Here is a 14,985-nt window from a genome sequence, read left to right as displayed (position 1 = left end):
TTATTAGTTTTGATTGTATTTGTTGACGCGGGTAAAATACATTCAGCCTGAAGCTGTTTTACAGAATACTCCACACGTGACCTCGGTGAAAATAAAAGGAGTCCACAGCGTGACCATAATACACATCATAAGAGCATCAACATGATAAACATCATGACAATATGGACACCGAGTAGCACACACAATCGAGGAAACAGGTTACCTCGTTCCAAACGTTTCCAAAATATTGTGTAACACACTACAGATCATATGGAGATGTCACAGCCACTTGTATGACCTTTAATATGGTAAACACACCGAATATTACAAAATGGGAATAAAAACAACCAGCCCACAGATCCCCGTAAATCCCACCTTACATACAAACGTAACACCTTGAAATAATTTGATATTGCGACATTCCCTTATCGTAACAATTTCTTTTTAATATTTTAAAAACCAACAGCGTTTCATCTTCCAAACATTCGAAACAGCTCAACCAAGGTAACCTCACGAGGGGATCGTCCGGGGGGTTTAGGGACTTCAGTTTCTAGGAGAGAGGGATCGGTGCAGGTCAATCTGCCATCAACCAGGACAGAAGCCTGAAAATAATAGACGGCTGAACGATGTCGGAGAGAACTGCGCAGGACACCCCCTGTGGCAGAAGGCACTGGCAATATGGGGATGCCTTCTTATTGTGTTCTCCACAGTAGGCTGCGGATGCCGTCGACGCGCTCGGTGAAGATCGCCGCATCAGTCGTGCGCACGACAACGAACAGCATCTGGGAGACATCTCGAGCAGACCGCGTTAAGCTGAAAGCCACAATCGTTATAGAGCTGTTTTGATTATCCGATGTAACAGAAACTGTGCTGTTCACCTTGGCGGCGAGATTTAATTCAGACTTATGTTTTCCTAAAAAGTATCTGTGCAGTCTCAAGAACAACGAAACCTCTCCCATCTTCTCCATTCCTCATGTATGTTAGAAACATGCATTGAGATTATTTTGATTAATTTGATGCTATAAATGTCCAAATGATAAGCCACTTTACTGAGCTATCATTTGTGGCCAGGTCGCTTTTGAACCATAAGGTGTATACCTCAGTGGACTTTGCCCGATAGGATGGGGGATTGTTTAGTTTTATTTGTAAGTGTTTGTTTATCTTTCTTGTACTTTGCACTATCGTGTTTTTGTATGTTTATTATTGTGACGTTCTTGCCCGCCCCTACTGGACATCTGTAAAATAAGAGCTTTATAGCTTATCAGATTCCTCCAGTATAAAAATGTAGATTCCGATGTTCAAATGGGATCACACGTTCGGGTTCACGAGCAGCGAGTAAACGTGTCCTTAATTTTACACGAAGGTGTGACGTATCGACACGCTTTAAACCTTGATGCCAGGAGAGAGCACATCAAACACTAAGGACTGTGTCCCACGTGGACTCGAGTTGTACAGGTTTTAATGCACTAAGTGTTTAAAACAATGTTGCATCGGCACCGGAGATGGACAGCATATCGTTACCCTCCCAGCACCGGTCTCACCCTCAGTACGCATATCTGCGATCGGAAACCCAACACAGGTAAGAGGGGAAGACGGCAGAGAAAATATCTCCCAGCAGTCCATGCTGCCAAACCCTCAGCACCACTCCCACTGCAATAGGCACGGCCTGCTCCGCTACCTCATATCAAGATATAAAGTTCCAGCAGCTCAAAAAATTCACTGCGTTCAATACGACCCTACCATATCAGTCAAAATAATCACCCGCAAACTTTCATTCTAGCCAGGAAACTCACTGCAGGACTGACATGGACATCAATACGTTTCTTCTAGGGCCAAACCCAAGACCACCTCTCCCGGTGTTTAATGGCCACTATGGTGCTGTAATGAAGAAACCGTTGTCAATATTCCAGTGAGCAGTGGTGTTCAAATTACTCCCAATTATGTGTAAGCTTATCATTTGATGTTTGCTTAAATGTACGGCTATTTTACCATTCTGGAAAAGCCTAACATGCGATATGTTTATAGCCAGACGCACGAGCTCAATAAACATCCAATCAAATATCTGCACTCAGCCCCACTTATCTTGTAATCATATGAAAATAAAGAGAGGCAGACCCTAAGTATCTATCCCGTATCTGCTCCCACGTCAAAAATAAACGTACAGCATTATATACACATCCCTTCTGGGAGCATAGCATTTTCAGTAGCATTGGGTCATCACAAATATTTAAACCAAGAAAAAAGCCCGTTAACAAAACCGCTCAGTTCCAGAGGTACCCTTGAGGTGTCATAATTAGCTCAAGTCACTGACGATGCCTAAAATGACCAATGTCCGAGGCCCAAAAGGTGCAGAACGCCATTCCCAACTTCAGAATGCCAAACACCTGGGTGGACCGAACGTCTGAACGTGTCTTTCGCACTCTGGTGAATGAACGTTGTGTGCAAATTCTATTTTAATACAGGTGCCTTGTAGACTCTGAATACATTCACAGTCTTCGTATAACAGCTAGGGTTTGTACAGTACTTACATCGTTATGTGCGTGCATGTACAAGTGTGTGTGTGTATATTGTGTAGGGACACATTTTTACAGCCCCTATGTATCGACTTACTTGGCGCAAGAGAATTTAAATGGCAAAAATACATAACACATTACAACCGATTCCCAGAGTGACATTTCCCTAAATCGATACATGCATTAATTTTTTCGTTTCAGGTTTTCTTTCTAATTAAATATATTTTGGTTACCCAATGGAAGTTATTGAGCTATAAACAATATACACATCTCATATACAGTTCACCATCGTTTTCAAAGTACCACGTGATTAAATTAATTCTCAAATTACAATTAAATCTGAATGTACTGGCTGCTCTCTGCTCCGAAAAGACGGCACAAGAAACGCGAGTATTCTACGTCTGTTGGCTGCGGCAGTGTTCATGAAAATGCCAGGGACTTTTTAATTGGTCTGTTAATTTTGTGTTTTTGGAACTTATTGTTACAGAACTATTCTTATCCACAGCCCTATGCTCTACAAATCATAGTATCCGTGAAGGCTATAGGATATGTGAAAACTCCTATTATCCACGGTCCATATTGTTACAATTATCCGTGACTTATCCCCCAGAAGTCTTTTCAGAAGAGCATCCTATTACGCATGATAAAAATTGCATTTGCCAACACTTTATGCCTCAAACACCACTGCTGCATTTGAGAAAGTCCTAATAACCTGTGATATTTTTGCTGAGAAGGGGACTTGCGCAGATGTTTACTCCATGGATAAGAGGACTAAAATTGTGGATAACCGCGTGGATAAGAGGATCTGTAATATTGGTCTCCCATCGCACTTCCAAATAGAAAGGTTGCCTACTTACATTTCGAAAGATGTTCCAACATACATACATAGACATTTCCCTGCAGATAAGAGGAGTTGTGCATTTTTATAATCCCGTACGTTTATCCAGCATGGCCTCAATGAGTCTCAAGACTACACTTGAGGAGGGTCCTGACACGTTTTCGCAGAAGCAGCGCGATGTTGCTACGTCCAATTCCAAATGAGGCATTTACAGGTCATTTTTCAGCACTGTGTCTGTGTTTTTTTTTAGCTTATAGGAGAAAACAAGAAATCGCAGAGGAAACCCATGCAGAACAGAGGGAGAACATACAAACCCCAAAGAGAAAGACTCCCGGGTTTGGAATCGAAGCCAGGGCCTTCTTGCCGCCTGTGCTGTAGCCTGCCGCCCCTACTGGGTCCACGTGACACTGCAGTAAGGACCTCCATTACAGCACAGACAGCTTCTTCAGCAGCAGCGTGTGGTCGAGTGTTGCACTTGCCAGCAGGCCACCCTCGTTTTTGGGCGAGCCCTCGTACACGATTTCCTCTCCGCGCAGTGTGGTCATGTGGCCACCCAGTGCAGTCAAAATGGCATTGCCAGCGCAGATGTCCCACTTCTTGATGAGCGTCGTGTGGATGTACACGTCCGCCTTGTCCGAGTCGTCCCCCGTCACGTCAAGCAAGGACAGCACTTTGTACCCTGTATTGACAGTAAGAAAACCACATACTTGCCTGGCACCACAAAACAACCGCCATTCGCCACTAAGTAGCGGTGATGTCACCACCGCGCCTGTGCCAGGCTATGTGCACTTTAAGGCCACGTTAAGTGTCGAACGCCTGCTGGCAGGAGGTCATGGAACAGACCCAGGTGCCATGGCTTGACTTACTGAGATGACTGGCAGATGCGCCACCTGTGTTTTAGCCGCCCAGCACTGCACTCATTGTTGTGAGCGTCGCTTCTCTGTCCTCCGTTGTTGCCCAGTAGCGTCCTTCACGAGCCTCCTCCACAGAGTCTGATTTTGACACCGCTGGTACCAGTCATTGGGAAGTCCACTCAGCTCCATATCCTCTCATACCACATCATTCCGTCTCCGTACCGCACCCGTTTAGCCCCCTCTAACCGGCCGAACAAAAGCTGTTTAGGCATGCGGTGGCTGGGCATGTGGGCTACATGACCCAGCCAACGGAGCCTTGCCTACTGGAGGAGCTCACCGATGGGAATGTGTCCAGATCTTTCGAGGATTTGTGAGTTCCTCACATAATCCAGCCTGGTTAAACCCAGAATGGATAGTAGGCAGGCCAGCCTGAATGTTTCTAGCCAGCAAAGATGTACCATTACGGGGGTCCACGTTTCGCAAGCATAAAGGAAGGACATGACTGTGGCCGAGAAGACCCAAAGCTTCGTGTGGAGCGAAAGACCAGGTAGCTTCCACACCGTGTCACCCAGCCGATGAAAAGATAATGCTGCTCAACTGATTTGGCGTGAGACCTCTGCTGCCAAACTAGAGCTAATCATAAGCACTGCCCACGTATGGAAACCTCTCTCCACAACTGCCCCAACAATGGGGAGTTGAGGGGGTAGAGTGTTTGATAGATACAAAATATCCAGGCAGGGGCTTAGTATTGGAGGGACTGTGGGGCACCACACACAGACGCCAGCGTTCGGCTGGAGAAACATTGTGAACGCCTCTGTGGGTTTATACCATGATGAACCATCACCTGAGATGCACGTGTCACGTGAATTTGCCTGTATAGCTGGGCCAGCGGCAGCGCATTTACCGCTTGTTGCTGCAGAGGTTCGCAATTTAAATGCACGTGCGTTTGTTGAACTTCTTTTGCACCGCACATAGCCAACCGTACTAATCGGGGGTGCGGATCCAGTATTTGTGCGCTTAACTCCAGTATTTTGTGCGATTAATATAGTGCGAGTGTATTAATCATACGTATACATGACATCTGCTTCAAAGTGGACCCTAAAGATCCAGTAACATCATTCGAAACGAGAGGGCCATTGTACGCAGGCGTCATGCTCCCAATTTGTCAAATTTGAAAATTTACCGGCAAATTACTGAAATGAGATTACACACAGCAACATCGCCCCATACTGCACACTATATCCAGCTGTGAAACGTAGCGCGTTCCTTCGCGATCGCGCTATTCCACAAGAATTTGTATTAATACCAAACGCACTACATTGTTTATTACATCCGCGTTTGCCTGGGGAAACGTTTTGCCCCGCAAAGTCATCCAACATTTGATGAGAAACTGCTGTACATTCGTGTGTCAGTGTGGAGTTTTGGAGCGAGAGCGATAATTAACAAGTGTGGCAACAGGGCTCTGGAGAAGATTCGCTCATCACGTCCACGCGCGTGTGTGTTGACCGGGTTTGTGAAACGACCACCAGGAAAGCAGTGAATGTTTTCAGAATCGATTACCAGTTCCCAAAGTCGGGAACAGGAAATCATTTTCCGTGCCATTTTAGTAATGAGTCTATTGATTGGCACACGCGATCTTACAGTTTTAGTAACGAGTCCACTTATTGGCACACGCGATCCTACAGACCGCACGGGGGCCCAAGTCACCACACGGTTCACTCGCCCTCATTTATAAAACGTAAAGGTGCATCCTTGCTCGCTCACACCCGATGGGGATCTATCGAGGGTATTTGGTCTACTCTTCCACACTGCCCAGACGTCTTGGAAGAGGTCGGCATACCCACACTTTACCCCAACGCACACGGCCTGCTGATCGACTGAGGCGCACCCGTTTACACGGCTGGATAAGCAGAGGTGGTGGTGGTGGATTTGAGAAACTTGCCCGGATTGTTTCAACCGCCGTGACGGGAGGTGGAATGGCACGAGAGACGTCAGGATTGCCAGCGCAGTATGCTCACCATCACACCGCCGTGGCGATGCCCTTCGGTCTCTCCGTTGAAAAGTCGCGTTTGTCGCGACGATTTTTACCGGTGTCTTCACCGCAGTCACCGGCGAGGCAAAGAAATCCCGCAATTGAACCGCCCCTCGTGGTTGACTTTTACCTGCGCCTCCAGCGGGGACGATCACGGACTTGTTGCCAAAAGCGGCGTGCGCCTGCCGAGCGACGTTGCCGGCGTGGGACCGAGAGACGATGAACACTGGAGACTCGTGGGGGCTGTGTCCTGCGTGGCGCTGCTGCACATTGGCAGAGTGCCCACGGCCCACAAATCCCCACACTGCAAGCAACGCACCCACGCATTCACACACGGAAATCAAAAACACAAACACACACACAAAGGCAATTTACACACAGTTTAAGCAGCAGGGGGGCAGTGCAGTGACAATACTCGTGCCTCACGGCAAGAGGGCCCTGGGTTCAATTCCCGACTCGGGCGGCTTTCTATGTGGAGTTTGTATGTTTCTCCCCCTGTTTTGCCGTCGGAGTGAGAGTTTGTCGAGTTTGTATTCCCTCCCCCTGTTCTGCAGGCGTTTCCTCCGGCTTCTCCATGTTCCTCCAATAGCAAAAAAACATAACATACATTGTGAAAATAATAACCGCAAATAATTAATTGAAATCACACATTGCAACGTCGCCGGCTCCTGAAAAAGTGTCTTGAGACTCGGGTGAGGCTTCCTGGGTAAACAAGTTGGAGAAGGATGTGGGCCAGAGACATGTGGACCACCACCACCACCACCCCCATGCCCAAACCAGAAGGTGAACACAACGTGAGTGCGACGTTCTCCTTTCCCCAATTATGCGGCAGGAAGCAGGACCGCAGCATAGTACAGAAATCCGTCCAAGTATCCGTGACAGCGGTGAAAGTTTCCGGACAAAAAAAAAGAGGCACTTTGTGATTCGCGCCCTCGAGCGTAAGAGGAGTAACCCCCACGCAGCTGCAGTCACTGCGGAACCACGCGTTCACTCAACACTCTCAAGCAGCCACACCGGCTAGCTGCGTCGAGTGGACATAATTACAAATGTACAATCAACTCCATCAGCAGACTCCTCGTGTCTCGGTATAATGGCAAGCGCACAGGAAAGCCTCGTGGTGTTTGGCTCCACCAGCAAACACAGAAACCTCCAACCGGACAGCCCGTGCGGTGCACACAGCCGCGAGCTGCGTGCGCCGACCTCAGCTTACTCTCTCTCTCTCTCTCGCACGTTATTTATCCCCCTACATACGTGCAATTGGTTCAATTTCACGTTTAATAAAAACGCATTTCAACTCATTTATACCATTAAATCTCACGAGAACGAGAGCTCAAAGTCGGTACGAGCCCACGTGGGCGACGCATGCAGTCGGTGACTCCGTTCCCCTGGCCTCTCCGCTCAATCCCGCACTCTGCTCGGACTTGGGCCATTCTTGACACAATTTTCTTTGACACCAATATACTGAACAAAAATCTTGGTAACCTTCCCCCTACGGCAAACCAGCCCCCCTCCTCCCGCTTGCTCCGCGGTGTTAGTGACCTAACATCGAGTCGCAGACAAGTTAGTGTCGTCACAAATCGCCGTGTTCACACGCAGAAATCCTGCACAGTGTATGGGAAGTCAAACCGTGGCTCTGTATAGTTGCTTACATTGCTTGTCAAAAAAATTTCAAGTTCATTAAAACATTGGCCAAGATTTATGCATCTTGTATTGATAAGGGGATGTGCGCTACGATGGCGAGATGTTAAATACCTAACCTGGTATGCAGGAGATCGTGGGGTTTGAGCCCGACCCTGACGCCTGTACATTTGGAGTTTGCATGTTATGTCTGTCCACTTCGTTAAGATATCATTTGTGGCCAGGTCACTTCTAGATTTGAAGCTTTCGTAGACTGCAAGGATCCATACTCTTTGGTTCTATTCGGTAAAGTCACGTAGGTTCTTTTTTATTTTTACCTACATGACTTTACCGAATAGAACCAAAGAGCCAGGTCACTTCTTAAAAAAGAGCTACATAGCTCAGTGGGCCTTACCTGGTAAAATAAAATATTAACTTGGACAATGCTCTTGTATTGTAAACGCAACAACAGGTAACTGACTACTCTATTCAGTGTTTATTAAATGTAATATAACAACATTTAAACGTAGTTTTGCAGTAGTTATTTATCAATTGTGTCATTATTTGCAGTACGGCACAACTGCGAGAACTGGCCAGTCCCTGGGATTCGTGGATTATTGGCGGTTCGCAACTTACTCCCGATGTCAAGTCCAACAATAAACCCTCTAGCACAGAGAGAGACCCATCTGGCAACTGTGGCCATTTGGGATCTTGGGAAACTCATACCCTCGTATTATCCGATCATTCGTCGCCTCCACAGCACACGGGGCACGACACAGATTACAGGATCACCGTAGATCGCCCCCCCCCCCCCCCCCCAGATCAAGGCAGATGATTGCTTAAGTTCTGCTGTGTTCCCCATCATCTGCAGTATGCCCCCGTTGGTCCAGCTTCACGAGGGCTATCGGTTTTATAGCCGCTCCCGAGAACACCACTGACATGTATTATCAGTCACTCGGTCACGACTGGCTCTGAAATGATTTGCTTGTGCACTCGGCAACAGAGTGACCCCAGCAACAGAGAACGCCACGACGGACTCTACACACCGGTCAGCTTGAGAAACGGCTTGTGGATGACTCCGATAACCGGCTTCCCGTTGATGGCCACACACACCATCGTGGTCACGTACTTCACGAGGTTATCTGCATCCAGGGAAACCACACGAGAGGAGCCGCGTGAGGTGCTGCATGCAGACTCACGAGTCATAGCAGGCAGCGAGAGTGGTGCTGGATCGTCACCAGAGCCACTGCCATCGCCTCGGTGTTAGGGAAGCTCATTCATTGCAAGGTCCCATTGCGCAGGATCAGCAACCAACACAAGATGCGACGATCCTGCTGAGGTTTCGGCGAACGCGCGTGCATCGTCCACACGCACTTGGCGACTCATAGTGGAAGTCGTCGCAAATTGTAGCGGCTGACATTCCCGTGAAGCTCTATCCTTAGTCTTAGTGAACGCAAAGTGGGCGAACAAACACACCGGTGCTCAGCAGTGAAAAATGTAAACCCTTCCGATTTCTCTCTTTCGTACCTGCACACAAAGCTCTTGAGCAGTCTGCTCGTCTTATGGGGCACGTGGTAAAACCCCAACGTTCCCAAAGCCCTCCAGTCCATGAGAAGTATTCGCTTGCGTAAATTCCAAAACCACTTCTATAGATAAACCATAAATTATTACTTTGTGTAACTAATTTGTTTCTATGCATATTCGTTTGCACATTCCCTTCTTGCAATGTCTTGTGTAACTGCTGCCACTGACTGCCCACTGTCTTGGGCTGTGGTTGTCCTTGTAAGTGTGGTCAAGCATTTACACCATTGGAACCTCCTTTGCCAGTAGCAAAATATAATTGTTTTTGACCCTTTTTTCTGGCAAGAATACTGAAACCTTTTCACAAGGAGTCATGTTTGCATTGACAACACTACCTGCGGTCGGAACGCAAACAGAAAACATGACGCCAAAAGGCGCCTTTTGGCGTCATCTGGTCCAACACCATGTGAGACTAGGCTCTAAGGAAAGCTGTCTCGGGTGTGGACCAATCAATCGCAAGGACAGTGCATAACATGATCAGTTATGTTTTTTGTTTGCGTTCCGACCGCAGGTATTGTGGTCAATGCAAACATGACTCCTTGTAAAAAAAGGTGTCAGTTTTGTTGCCAGAAAAAAGGGTAAAAAACAATTGTCAGTGTGGTCAAGCTCAATGGGCCTTAACCAGCTGAAATAATAAAGTGTGAGGCTGATTAGGTCACTGTGAGTCCACTCTGCAGGTGAACATGGTCCCACAATTACCACAGCATGAAGGCGACGCTGCTTGTCCCCAAATTAAATGCAACCACCTCTCACCGACTCCATCAGCGAAATGTATCGTTCTCCTGTGCGTTCCCAGTGAGAGTGTTTCAGTGTTTGTGTGTTTTTTTATGATTTATTTTATAAGAACCCAACCGTACAGTCCTTCACGAGGTATACATGAAAAACCAAACGCACAGTGAACTAAACTATCAAGTTTTTGGGTATGAGACCTGGGGGAAAGTTGAAATCAATGTCAGTGTTAAACAGGAGCTGCATCCACGATTCACTCAGAAAAGAAAAAAAGTATTTGAAAAGGGTCAATTCCTTTTTTGCCCAATGCCAGGAGTATTTAAGCAATTCAACGTACAGTAAACCCTTGTTAGTTCGGCTCTGGCCTTGCCGAATGATTAAATATTCTGAATTATGTACAATGATACTCCCCAGTGCCTCCTGCCCCAATAAAACACTAACACTGCATATATGCCGAAAGCACTGTCATTTCGAATCATCCCCAATTACGAATTATCAAATACTGAAATAACGAGGTTTTACTGTAATGTACAAAAGCCATCCTTCAATCCAGGATTTTTAAATGCCCAAAGCGGAGAATAACTTTTTCCTGAAGAATTAGCAGGGAATGGAATGTTTTTTTTCATTCCAATCACGGGTTTCGTTCAGCTGTATGGCATCTAACATCTAAATGTTTAACTTTGCTCAGATTTCTATTTGCTTTACTGTTGAACTCTTCGTTTATGTCATTGCTTTATTTTGGCTGACCCAAGTCACTCTTGCACTTGAGAGTCATCCCGGTCTCCTGAGTTCACCTGGTTAAACAAAATCAACTTGACAATAGATCGTGCCAGTTTGTACAGTACATGTATCCATTTCAGTGGGTGAACGCATGCTAAAATTAGAATGCAACGCGTCCCACTGACTTCACATGTGTGCGCGTGTGCGTGTGCTTGTCAAACCCGTGTACTCCTGCGTGGCGTCCAGAGGGTCCAGCCACACGGTGAGGGCCTTCTGCAAAGCTGGCTGGGGGTGTGGGATCCGCTCCAGGACCTCGTGGTTGATGGAGCCGTCCCATTCCGCATCCTCCACGTCCGTGTTGTCAGTTTCCTCGGAGATGACCTGTGGCGGCGGCGTCGTCACAGCACCGCATGTTAATCACACCGCGTTCGGAGCGCGCGTGAATCAGGGTGCTCGCGGTCATCGAGAGGAATGCAGACTGGGAGGGTGTGGACGGAAAGTCAAGTGGAGAGAGACAGACAGAGTGATATCCCGCTGCATCAGGTGGGAGAAGAATGCCGACACGTTCGGCCTATCAAGAAGAGTAAGAACATCTGGGGATTGGACAGGTGGTAGGTGAGCGGGAATGAGGTAAAGGAGGTGGCTGGACAGGTGGCAGTGAGAGGGAATGAGCTGGAGGAGATGAAAGAGGGAAAAGTCTTTGGAAGAAGCCATAGAGGAAGCCAGACCACAGGGCAAGAGGCGTCGAGCAACGTGAGCAGGAGAGCGAAGTGCCTCCAGTCTGCCTGTCGACAGACGCGTGGTGAACACACACACAGGGGGGGACAGACGCGTGGTGAACACACACACAGGGAGGGACAGACGCCTGGTGAACACACACACAGGTGGGACAGACGCCTGGTGAACACACACACAGAGGGGGACAGACGCCTGGTGAACACACACACACAGGTGGGGACAGACGCCTGGTGAACACACACACAGGTGGGGACAGACGCCTGGTGAACACACACACAGGTGGGGACAGACGCCTGGTGAACACACACACAGGTGGGGACAGACGCCTGGTGAACACACACACAGGTGGGATAGACGCGTGGTGAACACACACACAAGTGGGGACAGACGCCTGGTGAACACACACACAGGTGGGACAGACGCCTGGTGAACACACACACAGGTGGGACAGACGCCTGGTGAACACAAACAGGGGGGGGGCAGACGCCTGGTGAACACACACACAGGTGGGGACAGACGCGTGGTGAACACACACACAGGGGGGACAGGCGCCTAGTGAACACACACACACAGGGGGGACAGGCGCCTAGTGAACACACACACACAGGTGGGACAGACGCCTGGTGAACACACACACAAGGGGGGACAGACGCCTGGTGAACACACACAAGGGGGGGGGGGGGGCACATTCTTCGCCAGACATTCCGAACGCGAATCTGCGGCAAAACAGCAGACGCCGCTACAGTAATAATGGCAGCAGCGACGACAGCGGCCGCCTGCAGCGGCTCGACTCCACAGCGGCCGTGAGCCATCGCAGACCTGGCGCTGAGTGCCCAGGGGCGACCCGGCACGACCCCCATAGGGAGGGGGTGTGGAGGGGATGGGGAAGCCTTCATCCCTGACCGCGACTCCCACAGTCGAGTCGGGCCACGTGGCTCCGAGCGAGCGGCTCGCACGACGAAGGGTCGCCAGTTCAATGCCGCGTTTTGAGGGGGTCGACTCAGCCCATCATCCTTCCAGAGGTCGATAAAACACCTACCCCGCTCTGTGGGTAAGTCAACGACCGTCGTTGCCCTGTGAACAGGCTCACCACCCACCCTGACGTCTGAATGTCAACTGCGGGCTGGAGTGGTTGCGACATTTCCTCACGAATCCCGCGATCCGGAGGGCCCCAGCGCCCTGGCCACCTGGACCCAGCGTGGCCACCTGGACCCAGCGTGGCCACCTGGACCCAGCGTGGCCACCTGGGCCCAGCGTGGCCACCTGGGCCCAGCGTGGCCACCTGGGCCCAGCGTGGCCACCTGGGCCCAGCGTGGCCACCTGGGCCCAGCGTGGCCACCTGGACCCAGCATGGCCACCTGGACCCAGCGTGGCCACCTGGACTGAGCGTGGCCACCTGGGCCCAGCGTGGCCACCTGGACTCAGCGTGGCCACCTGGGCCCAGCGTGGCCACCTGGGCCCAGCGTGGCCACCTGTCTGGCCCAGCGTGGCCACCTGCCTGGCCCAGCGTGGCCACCTGCCTGGCCCAGCGTGGCCACCTGGACCCAGCGTGGCCACCTGCCTGGCCCAGCGTGGCCACCTGCCTGGCTCAGCGTGGCCACCTGCCCAGCGTGGCCACCTGCCTGACCCAGCGTGGTCGCTTACCTGGCCCGGGCGGCTCGCAGTGATCCCCTGTCGTGGTGCCGGTGAGACGCCTTGTGCCGGCTTTGGTCTACAGTGGGGACGGCGGCGATGCAAGGGGGGACCCGTGGTAGTTGGGGGGGGGGCCGTGGTGTCCCGAAGTGGAGGGGCCTTGGCGACCCGGAGGTAGGGAGGTAGGGAGGGAGGGACCCGTGACATTCGGGTGGTGGTGGTGGCCGTGCCGACCCTTCACGCACCTTGACGCCGGGCAGCGCGTGGTGGAAGGCCGCGGTCATGGCGCGGTGCGAGGCGAGGTCCCCGGGCGTGAGGAGCTCCTCGGCGCCCTCCCGCGTCTTGCCCTTGCTGCGTGCGTGCACGCCGCTCGCCTCGCGCACCGCGGCCACGCGCGCCCCGCCGCGCTCGGCCGCCAGCAGCGCCACGCTGAGCACGGAGCGCAGGTCGAGCTCGCGGTGTCCCGCGGGCGGCGAGGCGAGCGGGGGGCCGCCCCCCGGGGTGCCCAGGGCGGCGAGCAGGCGGTAGAGGAGAGCGACGGTGACGAGCGCGATGAGAGCGATGCAGAGGGTGGACGAGCGCAGCCCCAGCAGCGCCATCTCCACCACCACCACCTCGTCGGGGGAAGGTGGAGGGGGGGGCGTGAAGCTGCCACGTCGATTCTCCGTAACGCGGCCTGGATCGCGCGCAGGAATCGATGCGTTCGATTTTTGGCGTCAGCTCCCGCAACGTGGACTTTAAATATAAAAACAACTTGGACTCCCTGAGTACTCACAAAAGCCATCAAACTCATTTGTTTTGTTGTTGTTGTTGTCTTACCAGGAGGTTGTAAGGGCCACTCGCCGAGCTGTTTTTTTTTTATCCGGAGCGACCTGGCTATCACAGACGATCGCTCAACGCCGAAGTAGCTTATTACAGAGGGGCAATCTTGATTTGAAGCTTTCGTGACTGCAGGAATCCATACTCTTTGGTTCTTTCGGTAAAGTCACGTGGATTAATTTTACATCTACGTGACTTTACCGAAAGAACCAAAGAGTATGGAGAGGGGAATTTTTATTAGCGGCCACGTACTCCAAACCGCGTGACGTTGGATTCTAAACGTGGGGGGGGGGGGGGGCAAATCGCCACGTGGCTCGCCGAGAGAGTGAAACTCCTGGCCGTGGCTTCACGACGTTGCCCAGGGACTCCGGCAACCTTTCGAAGAAGAACAAGATAATTTGTTTAACGCGTAGGCTTTCGCGACCAATATCCATAATGCAACACACGGGTGTTGCTGTACAAGGCAACGAATTGGCACGTCCTGTTAACGTGACAAACCTTACGAATTGGCTGTCGGGTGGTGGCGGGTTTAACGACACATTTAAGCGATCCCAACCCAAAAAGTATTCGGTTTTTCCGTCGGCCCGTCTTTCCAACCAATACATGCTCAAAAATGTTGAGAAATTAATTATAATTCATATTCCCTCTGTACGCTCGCGTGAATTTACGTGACATCGTTATTTTTTCCATCGAATTTGGTGCCCCACTTAGCTTGGCGCCCGAGGCGACCGCCCGATTTCGCCTGTACGGACGGGCTGCCCCTGCTCCCAGGCCGTCTGCTCGGTGCGAGACCCATCCTGGACCAGGTTCAATGTCGATCGTGGTGACGGTGCCCGATTAGGCTAATGCGGGGCCTGTAGCATATGTTATAAAGGGGCCTTAAATTTAAAAAAAGAACATTCATATGAAAACACAATTTTTTAACTCGCATAG

General features: G+C 50.6%; 1 protein-coding gene across 1 annotated transcript; it reads right to left on the bottom strand.

The window, feature by feature from the left end:
- Positions 1–263: 263 nt before the first annotated feature.
- BPNT2 (3'(2'), 5'-bisphosphate nucleotidase 2) lies at positions 264–13,913 on the bottom strand. Its single transcript, XM_032954654.2, has 5 exons — positions 13,479–13,913; positions 11,085–11,244; positions 8,880–8,975; positions 6,347–6,520; positions 264–4,009 (listed from the first exon to the last, which is right to left on the bottom strand). Exons 1-5 carry the CDS (start codon positions 13,830–13,832, stop codon positions 3,756–3,758), a joined length of 1,038 nt encoding a protein of 345 aa, XP_032810545.1. The 5' UTR covers positions 13,833–13,913; the 3' UTR covers positions 264–3,755.
- Positions 13,914–14,985: the final 1,072 nt, after the last annotated feature.

Source organism: Petromyzon marinus, chromosome 15 (assembly GCF_048934315.1).
Source record: "Petromyzon marinus isolate PM22_M1 ecotype Great Lakes invasive population chromosome 15, UKy_Petmar_22M1.pri1.0, whole genome shotgun sequence".
Taxonomy (NCBI): Eukaryota; Metazoa; Chordata; class Hyperoartia; order Petromyzontiformes; family Petromyzontidae; genus Petromyzon; species Petromyzon marinus.
Note: the sequence above shows the minus strand (reverse complement) of the source record. Positions and strands in the feature narration are given on the sequence as shown.

What these genes read in the sequence shown, in the direction of transcription:
- BPNT2 (XM_032954654.2), bottom strand. Translation starts at nt 13,832, where the DNA reads ATGGCGCTGCTGGGGCTGCGCTCGTCCACCCTCTGCATCGCTCTCATC. An exon ending in CGCCACGCAGGAGTACACGG is followed by an intron (nt 8,976 to 11,084) that starts GTTTGACAAGCA and finishes CCCTGGATGCAG; the next exon opens with ATAACCTCGTGAAGTACGTG. An exon ending in GCCGTTTCTCAAGCTGACCG is followed by an intron (nt 6,521 to 8,879) that starts GTGTGTAGAGTC and finishes CGTTGCTTGCAG; the next exon opens with TGTGGGGATTTGTGGGCCGT.